The 23,757-nt window shown below is 38.6% G+C and overlaps 1 protein-coding gene across 2 annotated transcripts in view; it reads left to right on the plus strand.

The window, feature by feature from the left end:
- Positions 1–21,417, plus strand: part of rtn4rl1b (reticulon 4 receptor-like 1b) — a 186,374-nt gene extending 164,957 nt beyond the window's left edge. The window contains exons 2-3 of one of the 2 annotated variants that reach the window (XM_017491053.3): positions 17,652–18,103; positions 18,189–21,417. In XM_017491053.3, coding sequence (XP_017346542.1) covers positions 17,652–18,103; positions 18,189–19,175 — 1,439 coding nt within the window. In that variant the 3' untranslated portion in view covers positions 19,176–21,417. Of the gene's footprint in view, positions 1–17,596; positions 18,104–18,188 lie in introns of those variants that run through there. The other variant, XM_053687465.1, reaches the window with a different exon arrangement.
- Positions 21,418–23,757: the final 2,340 nt, after the last annotated feature.

Genomic DNA, 23,757 nt, shown 5'->3' on the forward strand with positions numbered 1-23,757 from the left:
TGTGTTTGCTATAATCAATTTAGGGTGTTTCTACCTAAAAGTGTAAAACGTCAGGTGTAAAGTAGCATACACGGTATGATTTACTAAACCTGAAATTCTCTTCAGGAACAGCATGCTGAAATAAATACAATTGAAAGGCAGGTATCAAATTAGCATTAGTCTGTTTTCACAGATTGTTTCACACAATGAAAAAAAAATAAGTCTTTATGAAATGTATTAAATTTCTTTCTTTATTTAAACATAGTAAGTTTCTCCATTATTATGACTTATTACTAGGGGTGTATTGATAGCGACTGGGTAGCCTGATACCCATTTTCTCATTTACTCAGACTCATATTTATAAAAGATTCTCAGATGCCAGCATCTGATACCAGGTGATATTATGTGATGTAACGCAAGGCTAGTGTATGCTCCTGTGCTAATAAACAGATAAAATGAAGTGACGGGGATATGGATTTATTTCACAATTGATCAAAGCAAAGCAGACTGCAAATTGTGCTTTGTGAAAACATCAAGAGGAGGAACTACAGCATCTTCCTGCGATACAAGTAACCTGATAAAACATCTTAAACCTAAAACTCAGCAGGAAGAGCTCATTACCAGCAGCATACAGCAGCAATCACACAAGCTAGGTGGGAGAAAATGTATACAGACAGCATTACGTGAGTGAAAAAAGCAGCTTTTATCCAGTATTTTGTTCTTGATGATCAGCTGCTATCGGTCATTGACAAGGAATTCTGATGCAGGGAAAACAAAAATGTGGTTTACTTAGAGTTTGGGTTTGAAGCATTTTTTCCAAATTGAAACAAAACCTTCTTTCTACTACAAACCTATCCCATCCCAAATAAGTATTGTAGCTAAATAACACACTTAATTTCAAATCTTTATAAAGAAAATGTCTGAGTGCATGAACACATAAATCTTCTTTTATTGGTCACTGTTTAAACCAGGGAAATATAAACAATAATTACAAAACCATACTTTCTGTATTTAAAATCATGACGTACAAAGAAGTCATGATTGTTCAACTTGTAGCTGCAGAGCAGAGCTGTGATGCTTATTTTTACACCAAATATACCAGTAATTCACTGTCCCACTGCCTCATGTCATGTTTTTAGGTGAATAGTTTGGTAATTACAGCTGGCAGATCGCTATGGATAAATCAGGCTTAGTAATGAAGAGAGCTCAAGGGCAAACCAGAGCAAAGTGACCCTCTTCATCTTCTTTTAGTTGCTGGCTGCTATACATCCAGTCTGTTTTGTCAGCACCCTCTTCAGGACAGTTTGGTTAAAAACAATTCAGTAATTAGTAAACAGGAGATTTAAATCTGCTTGAGAGAGGTTGTGGTTTCACTGGGGGATTTGGTAGCTCTCGAACTAAACTTATTCCATTAATTATTAAAGATTAAACAGTTAATATCTCTCAAAACAAAATTCACCTCCACATAATTGATATTTGAATACTGGAGTTGCCAAAACAGATTTAAATCAAAGTATGGTCTTGCTCATTCTCCTGCCAGTACCTCAGAGGGAAACACAGCAGAGATGCATCTGGTTTCAGACTCGGTATTGGCAAATACCAAAAAACATATACTTGTACTTGGTCTGAAAAAATGATATCATTGTCCCATCTAGCCATGCATGCTCTATACCGCTTATCCTATACAGGCTTGCAGAGGAGCCTGGAGCTTATCCTAGGCAGGGGGACACCCTGCACATCTCAGGGCACAATCACACACACGCTCAGGCAATTTAGGGATGCCAGTCAGCCTACAACACGTGTCTTTGGAGCCAACCCCAGAGGTGCGAAGCAAACGTGCTAATCACTAAGCCACCATGATGGTATCATCATATCCCTACTTACATTAGTAATATAATATCCTTACTTACAGTAATGTTTGTTTAGTATTAGATATTCATCACACTTTGCATCTCCAATGCCAAAACATTTAAATAGAGCTTGTGAAAAGGCTTTGATTATAGACATTATGAACAGAACACACACTCATGTCTACTCTCTTTTATTTTGTATTCATTTGCTATTTTTGAATAGGATTTCACTGTGTCTCACTGCCTTTAATTAGAGTTGTACTTGACTCATAATTAGGGATATGTGGAAAGCAATTAACACTCACAAAACCTCACTTAATTGTTGCTTCCTCCCCCTACTTTACACTTGACCCACAACATGCCCTCTAACTACACGTGCAACACACAAATTACTGATTTATTTGGGATCTTAGTAAATCAGGGCCATCTATGTACTGAATTCAACCAGATGCACTCAGAGCAAAAAAAAAACAAAAAACAACAACAACAAAAAAAAACCACAGTGACACTGCGAGCAAAACAGTGTCTGTTTAAGAAAGGAGACTTAAAATGAAATAGGATACAATTAGTCATGCTTTATCCTCTCCCACACACACTTTACCTCTTACAATGAACTGGTAGTTCAGTATAATAATCACAATGTAGCATTCATGATCCTTAGATCCTTTTTTCATAGATTGAAAAGTGGGGTTCATGTAATAGAAACAATAATGGAAATTAGCATGATTGAATTGACATGTTTTGAAAGCTGGTTTAGAAGAGACTTTGAAGTAGCCTTCGAGCGTGGTGCTGCTTGCGTATGACTCAGTGAATCCCATAAGCTGCTGTACTATCTCTAACGTCCAGACTGGCTTTGCTTTAATCAGGCCTGCATGCTGACTGTGTTTTATCCAGCTAAAGCTGCTATGCTGCTGCTTACTAGCAAACAAGAAAACAGTGTAAGGGAGAGTGGCAGCATGGAAGCATGAGGATACCACAAGAGAGAGGGAGAGAGAATGGGGAAAAGGGATAGAAGGAGCGAGAGAGATCACATCGTAAAAGAGAGAGAGGGAGCGAGAGAGAGAGAGGGAGCGAGAGAGAGAGAGAGAGAGAGAGAGAGAGAGAGAGAGAGAGAGAGAGAGAGAGAGGGTGGAGAATCGTTTTTAATGCAGGCATAATTGAAAATGTGTGCAAGAGAGGAAATATAGTACATGTCACCTTGTAATTGAAGTGGAAAATCTGGCTGAGCCAAACGTAGGGATGCTTTAGAAGGCATGAGTTGAGGAGGCAAGCAAGTAGCAGAAGAGTCAGTCAGAGAAAATAAAATGTGGGGAAAAATGATAGAAGGGAAGGGATTCAAGGATAGCTATAAAGCGGTAAAGCAAAGTAAACAGCTAGAGAAGATTGATATGTATGTCTTTGTAATAGAGATATGAAACAGGGCTTGGCTGGAATGATGATGAAAAGGCAGCAATTGAAGGGAAGACAGCAAACAGGCTAAAGGATTGTGAAGCATCGAAGGACACATTCACATGTGACCCTGAGTTTAGAAAAAGAGAAATGGCTGTGTTTATTTCCTCTGCTGTACTGAATGCCTATAGAACGTGCAAAGACTTCATTACTATAAGCAGTGACTAAGCCCAGTACAGTTAATGACTTGACATTAAAGCAGGATCAATGGAAAGACTCACAACATCTAAGAAGGTACACTTAATGAAAATGGATTACTTCCATAAGACTGCAGTCCCTCATGTCTCCCGCTTCTCTAGCTCAAGTAGAAAAACACTTGCATGCTGTTCTTCCTAATATTGCTCTCAGAGCAGGTGTTCAACCCTCCACCATGAGTCATTATCTGCCTATACCTTCACATCTCTGTCAGTGGCTCTGAAATGCTTTTAGTTTTAAGGTCACATAAGTATATTAGATGCTGTGAAATGGATTTATATGTCCTTGTTTATATATGTGGCGACTGTCTGTGTTTGGGTTGTGTGCAAGAGTAATGATTGTTAACAGGGCAGTGTGTAGGTCAGAGTGACAGTAAAGAGGTCTCCTCCCTGCAGGTTGCCTGTGAGCACTGATCAGCTCTGTAAGAGTAGTAATGACTGTACAGCCAGTCAACTCCATACTCAACCCTAATCAGCTGCTATTGTGAGCTGCTTTTCTCTGTCATTTTCTGCTTGGCTTCACCCAAATGTGGTGCCCTGTAGCACTAAATGTGGTGTGTGTGTGTGTGTGTGTGTGTGTGTGTGTGTTTCTTATAGTATAAAAAAAAAATCACCTGCACTGAATAATTCATCTCCTGCAAATCTGGGCCAAGAGAGTGGTTAGTATGCAAGCTAGCTGCAGCTCGTACAGGTACATTTGAAGGAAAGTCTTTTTGTTTGGGGGGAAGTTTGGAGATCTCTTAAAGGATGCCAATAATAATGAATTGAGGTGAGCTACAAAAGCAGGCCATGCTGCTGCTACAGGCCACCTGGGCATTCAGGGCTGCCCTGGGCAAAGTGCGAAGCAACTCTAAATCACTCAAGTCAAGGTTCATTCAGCAAGCATGCAGCATATCCACTAGACATCAGCGTGTAGAAATACAACCTGGTCCTCTCTGTAATAAATCAGTAATAGACGATCATCATGTCAAGATCACAGGTTTCCCTAGAGACACCAGTAAGTGAGAAACAAGGCAGGGTTTTGTCTCAAACTTCATGTAGGCACAGTTCACAGTAAAACCCGGTTTAATCCAGAAGCTGAAAATGTAATTGGATGTCATGTAATGGGAGCACTGTCACCATCCAATATGCATAGAAGCCTTGAAAAGCCTACTGTTGCCTATTCTATATTCACATGCTGTAGTCTGTGAGAGTGACTGGCTTCTCTGTGTCACATGAATTTTAATGAATTTCAACACAATGGAACCTGGACTGTCACTTAGACAAAATGTCCAGCTCCTTTTGAGGAATAGACAAACTGTATTGACCAATTTTTCTTCACCACCTCTGCGGGTTTATTTTTATTTTAATTTTTTTTATTTATTTCTGTTTCTGCACATAAAATTGCACACACCATTAGAGCTGGGCACTGCCTGTCAGGCTGAGGTGACTAGAGAGTAATTGACATTTAATTTTGAATTTGATGGTTACCCATTATATGCACCAAGGGGAACACAGGCTTGGGTGTTACACCTTTCAGTCAAGCTCTCATACTGTATGTCTTCAATTAAATACTTATATATAACAAAAGCCCAGTGTGTACTACATAAAATTAATAGATGATACATTTTAAAATTATAATGCTTTTAATAATAAATATTCTCACAAATCTGCTTTACAATAATACAGATATATTTTGATCATTATAGAGATTGATAGTGGGATTATAAATCATTTCTCATTACTACGTGTGCCGAAAGGATGTTCACGATCAGCATGTTGTGAATAATTGTCCTAGGATAAGCACAGGACATCTTTACGGTTACAGCAGCAGATCATAGATGGTACAAATCTATAATATCCAGGTCAGATTATCCACTGAGGCAAGTGCAAGTCTATGGCATACACTGTCTTTTTTGGATCTGCAAATCTTTAAGGATATCTACTGAAACCATCCACAGCGGCAGAATGTGCAGAAGTGCAGCCTGCACTAAGCAGACGTAGAGAATCAGAATGAATCAGTAAAGTCTGGAGGGTGAGAAGAGCCACAGCAGTAGAAGTGTGCCAGCATCACATCAGGCAGCATGAGTGCATGTACAGCTCAACAGAATGAGAGAGAACAGATTATTAGGTATGTTCTTGTCCTAGAGTGGCTTGAAAGGATGTACATTGTGTCTAGTATGGAGTCTAGAAATGTTTTTATTTACAGTAGGTTATTTACTAACCTTTCCTTGGCTGTCTTCCTGCAAAGATTACATTAGTTAATGAGCCAGTTTAACCAAAGCAGTCGGGGAAAACTGTCAATCTGCATGAAGATGTCTAAAACCTTATTGGCTAAGTCTGTTTTTTCATAGTAAATGCTACGCTTTGATAAATCTTTTGGATTTTTGCCATAATCAGGTCAGTTTGTAATCAAATAGGTCATGAGTTCAAATAACAGCACCGCTAAGCTGCCGCTGCTGGGCACCACAGCGAGGCCCTTGAGCCTCAACTGCTTAAATGTATAAATAAGATGAATGTAAGTCGCTCTGGGTAAGGGCATCTGCCAAATGCTGTAAATGTCTGTGTCACATTCACATCATCAAAACAGAGAAGAGCACTTATTCACTCTGAACAGATCCAATTTAGCCAACAGAATTAATCATTGATTATTTCCTCGCTCATTTCATTTGAGGAAAACTAGTAGTTTTCAGAACTATTCAAAGTGGAAAATGTTAGAATTTGACTCTGTTAAATATATGTCTGAAAGCAGTTAACCATCTAGTCTGCCCTGTTCCAACTATTGTATTTACAGTTATTTAGACTTTGTGCATCAAGGGTTTAATGATGATTGTGTCTTTGTTGTCAAGTCATTCGACTACTACTGATGATTTACTGCAACTGTGGTTACTGCTTTTGATTCAAGATTCATGTTCACAGTCAACCCTCTTTCTTGGTTTGATATTGGTTTATGTATTGAACCCAACTGTATGGATTCAGTTGCTTGAAAAGACAGAATGGTTGAAGATCTTGTTTTTTTAAAACAGCATCTGATGGTCACTGCATGGTCAAGAATAAGACTAAGTTGGACATGTCAGATGTCAGATAATATTGCCTGATTTTTTTTTTTACACTTTGGGTTTCATTGAACATTTCATTTACTTTTATTGCTTTTGGCAGACGCCCTTGTCCAGAGCTTGTCCTTGTCCCTTAACCCTCAACTGAACGGTTGAGGGTTAAGGGTCTTGCTCAAGGTTCCAGGTTGGTGGTGCTGGGATTTGAATTCAAATCCTTCTGATCAGCAGTCCAACATTTTAACCACTGAGCTACCGTACCACTTCCAAGATAGTACATAGGAACGTCACCATATCCCACAATGGATAATCCAGGCCTCTAGTAGAACCTCCCTTTTTTATTTATATATACCATAGCTTTGATGGAATATGGGCAATAAAAGGAATGTTCAGATTTGCCCTATGATTCATGCAGGGTGAATGTAAAACTGTCCTCTTTATAGGGTGATTGGCAACTTCTTTAACTGCACTGTAATCAGACCCAGCATGTGGAGTGTTGTCTGGGTCTGATTGCTCTGTATGTCCCTGTACCCCTGTCACTGCTCACTGAATTACTGCCCACAGTGACTACATACTGAACAAACAATGAAACAAATGTCCTCCTGCCTCATCTAAGAACAACTATATGGAATTAACGCCTCTCTGACATTTATTGAAATCCTTTTCATTAAAATGGCCGTATTAAACATCTGTACTTTCCTTGGCTGCCAACCACTCTCTCCTGCACCTTTAAACGCTTTTCCAGTATCAAATTCAATCACACTCCACCCCCAAATTCCACTCTGTATTCTTTACATGGTCCATATGGCAGCAGCTTATTTAGCCCAACTATTTTTAGCTCCTCTGATTTGTCAGCTGGAAAAGCACTGCTGTCACTTCTTCTATACTTGCTTTTTGCTTTCTTGTGGTGTTTGTGTGTTCATTTAAGAGTACATATTCATTTGCATTGAAATCCTTGCTATCAAAGATTGGCAGTGCCTTGCACACACAAGTGGTCTGTTGAATATCTTATCAAATTAATATAATAGAAAGTAATCTCTCAAATGTCTTATCAGATTTCTTTGTACGCACCAGATACCCTACTGGGTTTACAAGTTGCACATTAAGTGTTTATCATATCTATTGCTACATCACACATGTCAGTTAAGAGGGGCCAGAGCTACCCATTATCAAACTGGAGCAACATATCAGGAAGGAGAAACACTAGCACTGCAGACATTAAATATACAATCATATCTACTTAAGTGAGGCACTATTTGACAGGTGAAATGTCCCCCTCATCACCCAAGTCACTGCTTTGTGCATATTATACCGGTAATATCGGTCAGCACACTGAGGCACAGGTTAGGTGTAGTTGTAGGCTCCAGACCACTTTTCTGCTGAGACTAGGCCATTTCAAAGGAACGGTGCCCTAAAGATTGTCTCCCATCGTGCCTACCTTGTTCACTGCTTCAGATAAAACAAGTATTACATATTGGTCATGTCTACAGAGCTTCTTATAATCAGTAGTTTAACTACATAATTTGTATTTTTATTCCATCCTAGAATACATGGTCGTTCTCTAAGGTCTCCTCCACTCTGAGTTAGGTTTTGAAAATTTTTTTATTCTGCTTCAGATTCCTAACCAGTTACAGATTTTGACTGCTTTACTCAAGCGGTTAATAATGCACTGACAGGTAGAGAAATGAGAGAGGTCCTTATAGTCGGTGATGCAGAGTTAGTACCATACCCAGGGGGTAAATTTGAATTTGGAGGAGCTCATGTGAGCTGATCCTTTGGATTATGTTAAAAGCAAGTTGGCAAGTAGAGCAGAGCAGAGCTCTGGAAATGTAAATCATAGCATGGCATATTAGGGATAGTAATACACTACATTATCACATTGCTTTATAGACAAATGCTTACAATTCAAAATTGTGTACAGCATTTCTAGACTGGGACATGGTTAACTGTTGTTTGTATACAGTCATGTGAAAAAATAAGTAAATAGGTGGCTTTTAAAAAAAATTGTTACATATTTGGACAAACAAACATTTCATCATCTTTGAAACAGTGCCTATTAATGAAGTTTATATACCTGAACAAAACCACTATGAAAAATAGCTGGAATTTTTGAACACTCTTCCATGTAATATTCTAATATTCTAGTTACAAGATGTTTGAGGGTTTTCTTGCATGTACTGCCCGTTTCACATCCCCCAACAACATTTCAATGGGATTCAAATACAGGCTTTGACTAGGCCATTCCATAACCCTCCATTTCTTCTTTTTTGAGGATCATTATCCTGTTGAATGGTCTACTTTCAGTTCAACTTAAATTTTCAGACAGATGGCCTTACATCGCAGAATTCATAGTTGAATTAATGAATGCAAGCTGTCCAGTCCCTGAGGAAGAGAAATAACTCCAATCTATAACATATCCACCACTGTGCTTCACAGTTGGTACGAGGTGCTTCTCCTGAAAAGCATGTCTGCTGTTACTGTGGCCAGACAACTCTATCTTTCCTTCGTCTGTCCAGAGCGCTTTATTCCCAAAGGCCTGGTTTTTGCCTGTATGTTCATTGGCAAACTGTAGTCTCTCTCTAATGTTCTTTTTAGACAGAAAATACTTTTTCCTGGCATGCCTTTCATGCAGGTCAAATTTGTACAAATTTATCTCTTTCTGATTGTAGAAGCATGCACTTTGACACCAACAGTTGCAAGTCTTATTAGCAGATCCTGTGATGAAATTTGGGGGATTTTGGAGATTTTTTACATTAGACGGTTAAATTGTTAAAATTAATACAAAATGTTAATTTTACGTGTCGTTTGATTGTATCACCTTTATTGAAAGGTACTGTTTCAAATTGGATCGAATGTTTGCTTTTTAAATCAAATAACCCAACAATTTCCATGGGATATACTTATTTTTTCACATGACTATAGGGTTAGAAATTAAGTACAAATGAAATAAAGCAAAGTAAAACAAAATATGTTCATTTAGCTCATCCAAAGTCTTTAGTGTGTTATGTGTTTGCTGGAAAATAAGGTAAATGAAGGCTTTATTTTTAAGGTACATAATTGGGAGTATAATTATGAATATGAATTATGAATGGAGTATAATAATAAGCTTCAAAACTACACTATATACATAATTCTAGTAAAAGATACCTACGAAGTCCATATTGTTAGAACTGGTGAGAGAGATAGGGCCACCCGATCTCCTGAACTCTGAATAGAACCCCTGAACATACCCAGTACTTATTAGTAATATCAGTGTTGTGAGAACAAACTTGAATTTTCAACCACCAAGACACCCTGAGGTGGGATAATGCCCTTTAGTTCATCAGAGATCTTTACCCTTCATTATACTTCCAATTAGCTAAGAACCATAAAACAGGCAGTGTTCCTTTCATTAGCTATCATTAGAAGCAAAACATTTGCTCTACTAATGCCACTTAAGCACATAAACATGATCATTGATTGTTGCATTTAACCAAGAACAGCAATACAATCACAATAATGATGTTTAGACTAATTAGTGACTTGCTGAACTTGAATTGAATTCCAGGTCTATTAAAAAGAGAAACAGAATTAACAAGATGTGTTGGAAAAGCAGTTGTTGCCATTTGTCAAACTCTAGACTATAAATAAGGAAACAATCATAATTACAATCATATTTAAACCTAGCCTGTTCTTATACTTTTCCTATAACCATATCTTCTAGTGATCATCTGTATGTTCTCAGTTTTTTTGGTCATATGTTTTGTAGACCTGATGTAGGCTAGATCGTCATTCATGTCTCCAATCACTTCATGTCACTACAAATCAGAAGTAGTTGATTGCATAATTAGCTGGAATTTTAGACTACTCTGGGCACGTGAGTCCATAAAACACCAAGAAGATACTAAACATGCTGTTGCAACTTAGCTAGCTCTACAGGGAACTCTGGCATTGTGGCAGCATTAAATCAGTTTCATTTATGTCACACTAAGTTTAAGACATATTGGTTGGTTTTGAATTATTCACTTCCTGTTTCTAGCTTGCCTTGGAATAATTGACAGTCAGCTTTCAAGCAGAAACGTTTCCTCATTGGATAATATGTATATTATAATGTAAAAACTCATGGGTGAGGCCTTTTACACACAAACAAACACACACACACACACACACACACACACACACACACACATATTATATATATATATATTTATATATGTGTGTGTGTGTGTGTGTGTGTGTGTGTGTGTGTGTGTATATAAAATTGTTCTTATTACAATAGCTGTAATCATGCTTGAATTTCTTGGGAAGGACCAATCATATCTTCAGGATAGGTTTAGAGTTTTTGTTTGAGCTTTACCTAAACATAACTGATCACACTTTTTACTTTTTACTCCTTTTTACACACTTTAACTCCTCACATTTTCATTTAGCTCTTCCAGGTCTTGTATAGACTGTATAGTTTAAACATTATCTAACATTATCTATGATGGCAGCAGAAATCATCATCACAATCTATAGTCACTCTTACTGCTTTGCCCTTTAACTTGATTCTTTTGTGTGTGTGTGTGTGTGTGTGTGTGTGTGTGTGTGTGTGTGTGTGTGTGTGTGTGTGTGTGTGTGTGTGTGTGTGTGTGTGTGAGAGAGAGAGAGAGAGAGAGAGAGAGAGAGAGAGAGAGAGTGTGTGTGTGTTTGTGCGTGTGGGAGTGCGTGCGTGCGTGTATGAAGATCAATGTGGCCAACTCTTAAGGGAAAGCATGTTATTTATTGGGCCATGCATGCAAGGTAGCAACAGCCATGCGCTTATCAGGGTCCTTAGAGAAACACAGGAAATTGAGTTTGTCCAGTGTAATGGTGTGCAGAGTCACAGACACACTGCTTCTCTCCTATTAGCAGCGATGTGTTATTCATGAGGGCAAATTTAGTGTGAACTATGCTTCATTGATATTCAACAGACTGACTTTACACTGTCTGTCTAGGGACCAAAACCATTCTGTTTCATGCCTTTATTTAGTTATTTTCCTCTTGGTGACTGCAAGGCATGAAAAGGGACGGTGGCCGTGGGGTCGGCAGGGTAAACGTCAAGCCCAGTCACAGACTGTTTAATCATTCTCCCTGTAACGAGCTCTCAGCTGCATCCATTATACACAGACAGATAAGGGGAAAGGTGTGGAGAAAAAGTGCAAGAGAGAAACAGAGGGAGAGATGGAGGAGGCGAGCGAGACTGACTAGAATAACACCTCCATTGTTCGTCAGCAAAAATCTCTCTCTTTTGTCAGGAATTCAAAATGGTATCATTGACACAGGGGGGCTATAGACGTGTTAATGGAGGCTCTATGACGTGGTCCAAACCAGCTCAATAATTCACTTTAGTGAGGCTCATTATGTGGTCAAGCAATATGATAATGCACCTTCATGCTCTCATGTCCCATTTGCATCTCCCTACATTGCTAAAAATACCTCCTTTCTCACTCTCATTCTTCCTGTGTCTACACTCTGCTGGAGATGCAGAAGGGTGTAAATTGTGGTGAGAGGGTTCCAGGAGACACACACACATGCTGCAATCAGGGAGGTGACAGGTGTGAAGCAGCAGGTCTCTGGAGGTAGTTTTCCGCTGCAGGGTGGAGCAGAGCGATAGAAACCCTGTCGCTCAGATGAATATCCCATGCCTTCCCAGGCATCAATGGGCACTTTTTCTTCCAGTGAAAGACAAGCTGTTGTATTAGCTCACTTCTATGATAGCAGAAAAAATAATACTAATTTTTTTAAATTATACCACAGACTTCTCAGAACTGATTGATTAATTTTCTACAGCTCTGACAGTAGCAATGACTGTAATTCAAATCAGGCTTACATTAATGCACTTGTTCTAATATGTTAGCGTTTCTATAGTTACTCATTCACAGGGACTTGTTTGGTGGACACGTCACATAATCTAAACCTAATAATAAATGGAATAATAAATGTGTTATTATATAATAACACAAATAAAGATTTCCAGTTTTGTAGCAAGTAGTGACATGACAAGTTTAGCCTCCTAAAACCATTCCACTTATAAACCTTTCTGATAGCAAAACACTCTTTTGTATGGTTCTACATAGAACCTATAAGGGTTCCACAAGGATAACATGGGGAGTTACGCTTTGGGGTTACAAGGCTAATAAACAGGCAAAGCTATGGCACACAGCTCAGATTTAGAACAGCTTTGCAAAAAAAATATTTTTTATCCTCCTAATGCTTCTGTAGTGTACACATCCTCTCGGATTAGCTATCTTACAACCCAGTCTAATATCTCCACTCTAAACTAGGCTTTAGTGGATGTGTTTCTATTACTAGATAATAATGTGTTTTTGTTCATAAGGTTCAGCTTTTGTAATATTCTGGGCACAATAATCTCCTTATTTCTATGCTTCTCAGCATTTATTTTTGCTACATATGTGAATTTAATTGAATTAGACATCCTCAAATTTCTCTCTTGCAGTTTGGATCAGATTTAGCCCAGATAAGGAGTGACTATGCAGCTCAGATAAAAAAGACTTCTATCTCTTACCAATTTAATAATCATGTCTGACACATTCCATTCTCACTGATGCACTACAGTGTCAGGGACTGTATTAAACCTCTTCTTTTTTAATTTTTTATTTCTATTGTCTGTCTATGATTTTCATGGTGATCATATTAATAGTGGGGAGAGAGAAGCGACACCAAGCGGTGTTTTGTATGTGTGACACATCGAAAGAAAACAAAACAAACAAAAAAAACAATATATTTGACTCCCAATATAAGGATGTGAAAACTTTGGAACCTTTACATTTAAATTGAATACATATATCTTTCCAATGCATAGACTACTATTGTATTAGAAAATATATGACCTACTCTACAGTTTTTATTTCCTTATACAATATAGTCCTGAGAAAATATAAGTACACCCAATGGAATTATTATAATTATCTTTTTTTTTTTTTTTTTTTCATATTTGGGCAAGCAAATATTTGATCCTCTTTGAAACAGTGCCTATTAATAAATGTGATGCACTCTATCAAATGATACATAAAAATTTACATTTTGTAGTCATTTTTACATTGTAATATAATAACAACACAAAAAAAAACAGATCAGTAACATAAAAAAGTAACCCCTGCATTTATCACACCTTTAAATCCATAAAATTTGAATCAGGTGTTCAGGACTGGGTGCCAACGATTAGAACCTGCTTAGGGAGTGCAGGTGGAATCTGTCTTATTTTTACCGCTCTCATATCTAGTGTCTGGTGTTTGCTTTGTTATTGAGGTGTGTGGTGTCAACATGCCAAGATCTAAGGAGTTCTATAAGGCCTTCAGAAAAAAGGTTGTGGATGCCTACGAGTCTTATTTTCACTGAAAATAACCTATAAGTGGCACAGAGTTCAAATGACTGCCAATTTGTCTAGGACTGGCCATCCCAGCAAATTCAGCCCAAGAGCAAACCATCTGATGTAAAAAAAAAAAAAAAAAAAAGAAATCTCCAAGAACCCCAAAATTCCATCACAGGATCTGCTAGTAAGTCAGGCAACTTTTGGTGTCAAAGCGCATGCTTCTACAATCACGAAACAGCCTTTGCAAGAGTACAGTTTGCCAGTGAGCATATAGGCAAAGACCAGGGCTTTTGGAATAATGCACTCTGGCCAGACAAATTAAAGATAGAGTTGTTTGGCCACAGTAACAGCAGACATGTTTGGCGTACACCAAAGACAGCTTTTCAGGAGAAGCAACTCATACCAACCGTGAAGCACAGTGGTGGAAATGTTATGGTTTGGGGTTGCTTCACTCTCTCAGGGACTGGACAGCTTGCATTCATTGATTCAACTATGAATTCTGCATCATATCAAAGAGTGCTTGAAGATAATTTGAGGCCATCTGTCCGAAAGTTGAAGTTGAACTGAAAGTGGACCTTTTAATAGGATAATGATCCTAAGCACACTATCAAATCCACCAAGGAATGGCTCAAAAAGAAGAAATGGAGGGTTTGGAATGGCCAAGTCAAAGCCCGGACTTAAATCCGATTGAAATGTTGTGGGGGGATGTGAAATGGGCAGTACATGCAAGAAAACCCTCATTGCATACATCTTGCAGCTGAAACAATATTGCATGGAAGAGTGGTCACAAATTCCAGCAAGCCGATGTTAGATACTGGTGGACAGTTATGTAAAACGCCTACAAGAAGTTATTTCTGCTAAAGAGGGCAATACTAGCTTCTGAGGCCAAGGGTATACTTACTTTTTCCACAGAAGAATCTCACATCTATTGATATTTCTGTTGAATAAATGATTGAAAAAGACATTTTTCCTAATGATTTTGTTCAAATATATCAACTTTATTAATAGGCACTGTTTCAAAGATGATCAAATGTTTGCTTGTCCAAATACGTCAAAAAAAGGCAACAACTTCCATGGGGTGTACTTATTTTTTCACATGACTGTAAAGACCTGGACCCAGTTTAGCTTGACTTTTGAGTTAACTAGGGATGCCCTGTCTGCACTTAGGGAGTTTTGTAACTCAAACACTGAGCCAGTATTGTATTGTTTTCTCACTGACTATAGAATAGTGGAGTCCCCCAGTAAAAGAGCTGTGTTCAGTCTAGCTGCTCACCAGGCATACTAACGACTGTCCAACTCTTTCTGATGTGCACTTTCATTCCCTATTTTGATATTCAGCTAGGAGCTATTACATTACCTATTTATAGAGGCCACACATGAGTTTTGAAAAATGCCTTACCTCAAAAAAATATTCCAATAAATATGTGCTTGTCTTCTGTAAGAGAGTAATTCCCTAGCCCTGCATTTCAAATGGAGGAACTAAGGATTATAGTGATGTTAAGAGGCAGAGGGAGCGAATCGATTTTGAGTGAATGACAGGAATTGTGTTTTGAATAATTCATTTTTGAGAAAAAAGAAAACAGCTGTCACTTGTGTAGAAATGGGACTCACAGTGTGAAAAAATTTGCCTTCTCATCCCTTCTCGTTAGATGAACTGCTGGATAAATCGAACTGAATAGCTTCAAATAAAGGTGGTGGGGGGGGGGGGGGGGGGGGGCAGAAATACTTTGTCTCTTAGGCTTAACATAGGTATAACTAAGCATCTATTCTACCATTTGCAAGCTCAGAGATTGATTTCAACAGAAGACTGAGGCTGATAGGTGCATATATCTGCAGAATAATTTATTATGATAGAGCACATATCTACCTTCATTTATAGGTTTGTGGAATTTTAATGACTGAAATTCCAGCTATTTGTGGTTTTCACGGAATTTGGTATTCACGTTTGTTTCCTGGGCAACCAGTAGAGGACAACTTCTGTGTACACAAGATGTCAACAAGCATCCCAAAGGCACAACTCATAGTGACCACATGATAATCCGTAGCTACCAACAGATTGTGTGGTATGTTCATTCATTATCATTTAGTTTCTTTCTTGGACAGCCTGTTTGCTGTATCCTGCTGTATTGTGTCCATCCTTGTCCAACATCTTACTATTCTACTATCGCTTTGTCTTGACCTTATTTGTGAATTGTTTGCCTGCCCTCCTCGCAGTCAATTGTATTCTTCTTTGCCATTTTATTTCTACAATATTTCATGCCTAAATCAATCCTACCCATTTCGTTATGGTGCATAAGCAGATCCTCCTGCCGATGAGCTCTAAATCTCACAAACTCAAAATGGTTTACCACATGCTAGGCTGTATTCCACTAGGGCTGCAACTAATGATTATTTTCATAGTCGATTTTTTTTCTTTCTTTTTTTCTTTGATTAATCGATTAATCGGATGGGGCGGGGCAAACTTCCAGTACCATTTTTTCGTTTATTTAAAATTAAATTCACAAACTGAGTGTTACAAATATAAACTTCGGACTAAAACCTTACACAACTGTTTGTCTAATTATATAAGACTGAAAAGAATCCAATACACACAGACACGCACCAGAATATATATTATTCACATAGGACTGTAGTTTAATCCAGTGATTTTTGTGCATCCACAAAAGAATGCATATATATATATATATATATATATATATATATATATATATATATATATATATATATATATATATATATATGTGTGTGTGTGTGTGTGTGTTTTTGTGTGTGTGTGTGTGTGTGTGTGTGTGTGTGTATATAAATATACATACATACACACACAGATATATATATAGATATACATATATATGAAATATAAAATATTATAATATGCATTACTTTTTATGAATTCACAAAAAGCACTGAATTAAACTACAGTCCTAAATCAATAATAAAAACTCTTTCACTGCACTTTGTGATTTCTGTTACTCGCTGCCTTTAGACATGTTGTTTTACTTGTGTTTGCTTTTGATCATAGTGTTTTAATTAGAGATTACAGATCTTACTTGCGCTCCCACACTGTATCACCCGTCTACATCATGCGTGATCACCAACGCGGCCTCGTTACTAACAGATCACTTCTGTTATAATAAACGACAGACGTTAATCTGATACAGCATATAAAGCAATGAACTTAAATTAAACTAAACCTTTTAAGCAACTCACGACAGCATCACTGTTGTGCTCGTGCTACACAAACTCTGCTTTATCAAGTTTATAAATCTTCTCGGCAGTGTTTAATATAAAATGCTCCACTACCTTAGAGGACTTGGAGGTCACACACTTTCTTCCTCAGCCTCCGTCTGATTGTGGCTGAGAGAAAAGATAGTCGTTGTCGGTGACTCTGGGTATTAGGCTAAAGCTAGCGCCGTCATTATTACGTGACTATGACGTCATGTGCCATCAAGTAGGAAGCAGCTTAAACTTCCGGTTAGTAAAAAAACGCTAGTGTTCCATTTTTGATGATAATACCTTTCTAAAATTCATACACTAGATGGTAGAGCACATAGTACATAGTGTAATTGTACAGCACTTAATTTGGGACACAAATTTAGTATTTACTCTCCGAAGCATGTTTTCAGTACAGAAGTAATGTAAGGAGTAAACATGCCCCGCAACGTGCGCAGACCAACCAATCAATAATGAGATTTGTCGACAACGATTTTCATAATCGATTATTATCGATTTTATTGATTAGTTGTTGCAGCTCTGTAGTCCACAAACACTTTAATGATTCTTCCACCTTTTTTCTTCCATCTGTGTGTCTCTCTAGGCTGTGGGCTTGAGTTCCTGCTGGTGCTCTGTGGGTTGGAGCTATCTTGGTCCTGCCCGCGCCACTGCATCTGCTACTCGGCTCCCAGTACTGTCAGTTGCCAGGCCCACAACTTCCTGTCTGTCCCTGAAGGCATTCCCCCCCACAGCGAGCGTATCTTCCTCCAGAATAACAAAATCCACCGGTTGTTGAAAGGCCATTTTAGTCCCACTACAGTAACACTGTGGATCTACTCCAACAACATCACCTATATTGAGCCCTCCACCTTTCAAGGGTTCACCCTGTTGGACGAGCTAGACCTTGGAGACAACCGCTACCTGCGTTCTCTATCCCCAGAGACCTTTCATGGGCTTAGCCGTCTTCATGCCCTCCATCTGTACCGCTGTGGTTTGAGTGCACTTCCTAATAACATCTTCCAGGGCCTTCGTAATCTGCAGTACTTATATCTCCAAGTAAGTCTTATAACTACTCATGCTTTTTTGTGTGTTATACATTAGTGTTTTGTCATATTTAGTTCTCTCCTCTTTGTCTCTAAAGGATAACCACTTAGAGTACCTGCAGGATGACATCTTTGTGGACCTACACAACCTGAGCCATTTGTTTCTTCATGGGAACCGCCTGTGGAGCCTGCATCAGAACACCTTCAGAGGGCTGCGTGCTCTGGACAGGCTGCTGCTGCACCACAACCAGCTGCAGTGGGTGGACCGGCTTGCTTTCCATGACCTGAAGCGCCTCACCACACTATATCTGTTCAACAACTCCTTGACAGAGCTATCTGGTGAGTGCCTGTCCATGCTTGGTGCTTTGGAATATCTTCGTCTCAATGACAACCCCTGGGAATGTGACTGCAAGGCTTTGTCTCTGTGGGACTGGCTTAAGAGGTTCCGCGGCTCCACATCTGCAGTGGGCTGCATGGCCCCAGCCAGTCTGGCAGGAAAGGACCTAAAGCAGCTGAAGAAAGAAGACTTCCCCAATTGCTCTGGATCTGAGTCCCTGCACCAGAGCAAGACTAAGTTGTGGGTTGGAACAGACAAGGTCTCACTGAAGCAAGAGCCTCAACCTGCCCAGCCTCCACAAACACGCCCTCACCACCCCCACCTTGGTGAACAATTCTCCTCTTTGCCCACACCTTTGCCCCAACCTCCCCCTGCAATCAATGGAGTACAGACAGGAACAGGCGATTCCCCAAATGCAGTCACTCCTCAGAGGCCTGGTCGTTCTCGGAACTGCACACGCCAGCGGAGCAGGAGCGGCAAAGGGAAAGGCCCCAACGAGGTTCATACTTCAAAGGAAATGGCAGACAAGGAGTTTTCCTCATCCGACTTCACTGGGAAATATGACCACACATCCCCTGATAGTTTGACCACACGGAGAAAGAATAAATGTACTCCCCGGACCACTGTGCGTCCCCCCAGTGGGGTCCAGCAGGCCACCAACATGGGCAATTCCCAGTGGCTCCACCTCCCTCTCTCTAGTATTGCGGGACTTCTTGTGCTGCTAAGTGCTAGCTTCATCGTACAGTGAACTTGATGCTGGTGCATTGTAGCTAAATCAAATCAATGCAGTTCTCAGATCCACTCTAGCTCCAGCCTTCCAAGGCCTCTTTACATGAGTCTCTGTGTGTGCAAGTGCGTGTGTATGTTTTTGGGTTGGGGCGGGGGGATTATTGTGTGTATGTTTAATAATATGTGTAAAATACTGTTTAAGGATCTTTGACAGTTAGACACTGAAATAGACACACATGCTTAAGCATCATATGCACATATCTGTGAAATACATACATATGCGTGAACATCAGATGCCTAATATGAGCAGGAGGATGGAAGATTGAATTGAAAGAGAAGCAGCCTAAACATGCTTTCACTGCCATTGTTGCCAAAATATTTTGATTTACATCTAGATGGGTGATTGTAACCTAATCACAAATTATAGCTAAACAGCAAGACATGCAATTGGAATATAACATGCAACTGAAAGGCAGGGTTGCTAAAGTGAAAATTACTGTAATACAAATTAATGCCAATTCTAAATTGTTACATTCTGACATAAACTTAACACATTTACAATATTTTTCATTACCTTTAAGTTCTTATATAAGTAAGTTGCAAAATATCATCCAAAATAAAGTGTATTTGTAAATCCAGAAAAGTTTTACCTTCAGCATGTCCTGAGTTACATTTGTTGGCAAAACACATAATGTTTTTTTTTTTTCTTTGACAACAACTGAATGTAATAATGCACATAATTGCCTCATCATTATGAAATATAATTGCTGTGTATTCACTTAATCCCAGAATACGGTGTGCTCATTATGGAAATAAATTAATAAGTTGAGAAAGATACCATGTATAACAACATAGCACAACTTTGTTATTTTTAGTGAAATGTGTGACTTCAGCAGATTAATTAGGATTAGCAGACAGAAACTGTTTACTTTCCAATTTTATCCTTCTTGTTATTTTATTGCAGTAATGTGCTGCCAAATATTCCTTCCTAGATTCACTGCCACTGAGGGGGAAAAAGGGACTCTTAAAATGACTTACACTCAGCATAGAGAACATTCAGGCTAGAATCTACTTTAACATTTTACAGTGAAACACAATTTGTCAGTTAAATTGTACAACACACCCACACTGAGTAGAAAATATAAAAATCCCAGAAAAGGCCACGTTGCTGCCCAAATACTATCCATTTTCAACTAGTGCTCATATATACTGTATACCTTGGTAGGTTTGATATGTTTAACCTTTAGATCTTTTGTTTAAAAAATTCACAAAAATATTCTGCTCTCATGGATATCAAACAATTGCAAAACACAGGTTTATCCAAAAAAAATAGATATTTGTTAAATATAGGTGTGCAATATTTATTTGCACCCCTATGAATTCATATTAGAAAACATTATTTGAAATATATTCCCATTTATATTTTACATTTTGTAGTACACCTGGTGACTAGGAACAGGAAATTGTTCAAGTTAGTTGCGTCTTGGGGTCAGAAAGTCTCCAAAACTACAATCCGAAGTCACCTACATCATCACAAGTTGTTTGGAAGGGTTTCAAGAAAAAAGCCTCTACTCTCATCCAAAAACAAACAAGCATCGTCAGTTTGCCAGACACTACTGGAACTTCAAATGGGATCTGGTTCTATGGTCAGATGAAACCAAAATAGAGCTTTTTGGCAATAAACACCAGAGGTGGTTTTGCACACACAGAGAGGTAGCCATATGGAAAAGTACCTCATGCGTATGGTTAAATATGGTGGTGGCTCTGTGATGTTCTGGGGCTGTTTTTCTGCCAGACGACCTGGACATTTCGTTAGGATGCATGTCATCATGGACTCAAATATCAAATATCAACAGATATTAAATTAAAATCCTACTGCCTCTGCCAGAAAGGTTACAATGGGCCGTGGTTGGATCTTCCAGCAGGACAATGATCCAAAACATACATCAAAATCAACACAAAAATGATGTGGAGAGATTCTGTATGGAGGAATGGTCTCAGATCCCTTGCCATGTATTCTCCAACCTCATCAGGCATTATAGGAGAAGACTCAGAGCTGTTATCTTGGCAAAGGGAAGTAGCACTAAGTATTGACTAAAAGGATGCCAATAATTGTTGCACACCGATATTTAACAGATATTTTTTTATAAACCCGTGTTTTGTTTGCAATTGTTTGATATCCATGAGAGCAGAGTATTTTTATGATTTTTTTTTTTTAACAAAAGATCAAAAGGTTAAACAATAAAGACATTTTTCCCCAGCCTTCTTTGCTCATATTTACCAAGGGTGCCAATATTAGTGGATATACATTCCTCATATTTTATTTTGCTACAAACATTGCTTCAAGATGTATCGTCATTATTTGCACAGTTTGTTTGGATTATTTTGCAACTGCACATTATGGAGCCTATTATAACAAGCTGCTATTAATGTTTAACGAAGCAAACAGGGTACATTTGCTTCAAGAACAGTGAGTGTGTGTGTGTGTGTGTGTGTGTGTGTGTGTGTGTGTGTGTGTGTGTGTGTGTGTGTGTGTGCGCGCGTGTGTGTGTGTGCGCGCGTGTGTGTGTGTGAATGTGTGTGTCTAGGATATAAAGCTCTGAAAATCTAAAGAGTTGTATTTGTTTCTTGTCTTCTGTGTTTGTTTGATTTGGCTGAGCTGGGAACTAGAGATGACCTGCTAATGGGGCACAGAAACAGGAAGTGCCCCAAGAGGACAAAGGTCAAATTGGGATGACCGTTTTTTGCTAACATCCCTCTGTCTGAACTGCCTATTAAAATGGACACTTTTCACCCTTAAAAGGCTGTGAAATCAACAATTCAACAATACTACGAAGATACAGGAAAAGAATCCTTTAAATAACTCGGTGTGATGTATAATAGTGATTTTCAACATACCATGGCCAAAAAAAGCCCTTTTGGAGCCATAGGACAAAAAAACTGGGGTCCAGGAGAAAGACCATTTGTCTGCGCTGGATAGAGGGAAAAGTGTGGATGGATGTTCAATCTCCAGTTACAAGTCCAGGGAATGGCTGGAGAATTGTGCCTCCGCTACTGAGAAATTCTTTGTAAAATATAATGAACTGTAAACAGTTTCGTCAGCCAGTAGATGGACTTGTGACTAAGATCATATTGGTACCACGATAAAAACCATGAATGAATGACATTTATGATGACAACAGGGTTTTTTACTTCTCAAGCAGAGAAGTACATTACTTCACATTTTTTGCTTTCTCATTTTTTATTTGGTTCTTACATGCTTTAGATTCCATTTTCAAAGAAACTGCACAATCCTCCTCCACCATGTCCTCTCTCTCTCTCTGTCTCTCTCTCTCCTGCACCACACCATCCTAGTTATTCGATGGTTTAACAAGTTGTTCTCAGAAGATAATACAAAAAATGTTTATAAAGATATTAAAATCTATATCTTCTTATTTTAAGACGTGTGTCGCCATTTCTTTTTTAGTATTCAGAAAGCAAGGCACTGACAAAGTAAAGAAATGCTTCCACCTCTCTCCTGTCAGCAAGATTTTTACAGTCAGACGATGCTCTTCTTTGCAATGTTTCCGGATCAGTCGCTGCCTATTATATCAGAGGAATAATCCAGGTATCTGTGTAGCCTAGTAAGTCCCTCTCTTACACACACGCGCACACACACACACACACACGCGCACACACACACGCACACACACACACACACACACACACAAATACATGGACATCAATATCACCACCACCCACAAAACTCTGTGTGTGTGTGGGTGTGTTTGTCTCCAAAACTTATAAGCACCATATTTGAGACGGCCATTACAATTATTAACAGAGCTTTACACTATTTTCTGCTCTCATTTCTCATCTCCTTCCCTCTATGATGGGAATTGATCGTGAGCTAAACCATAATTTTTTTCCTACAATAATGTGGGGAAAGCTAGTTTTCCGCATGGCAGAGAACGGATACAGCATTACTTATGAATCAATGTTGGATGTTGCAGTTACATAAGAAACCATAGCATATGGGGCTTTTGCCTCTATCTTTGTGTAACCTAATGACAATATGGTGCTAATTTGGTTGGGTATAAGACTAGGTTTTTTTCTTCACATTTGCTCCCCCGCCTCCCCCCAATGTCCTGCCACGTTTCTACAATCCAGTTTAAATAATAATTTAACAATATAAATAATTACCAACCTAATAAGTGAATTAAATTATCTGTGGAAAGAAATAAAGCAGTGATGTCATTACACATTGAACATAATTTAAATAATAGACTTATAAGACTAATAAATACCACTTGCCAAAAGTATTGCCATCATGGAGAAGAGGAATAAACTGATATAAATTCTGTGTTCTAGAGCATTCGTTATGTAACTGTACACCAACAAGAGCATACGAGAAGACAGAAAGCATATTTTGTTGCCAATTATATTAGCCACTGCTCCAAAATGAACAGCAAGTGAATTTACAAATAAGTCAGAAATTTAGTTAATTCATTCATTGATTGGTATAATTCATTCATCTCCAGTAACCACTTTATCCTGGTCAGTGTGACTGGCTCTGATGTTGGAATAGACCCTGAATGGTCCATCGCAGGAAACCATGCACA

This window comes from Ictalurus punctatus, chromosome 17 (genome assembly GCF_001660625.3).
Source record: "Ictalurus punctatus breed USDA103 chromosome 17, Coco_2.0, whole genome shotgun sequence".
Taxonomy (NCBI): Eukaryota; Metazoa; Chordata; class Actinopteri; order Siluriformes; family Ictaluridae; genus Ictalurus; species Ictalurus punctatus.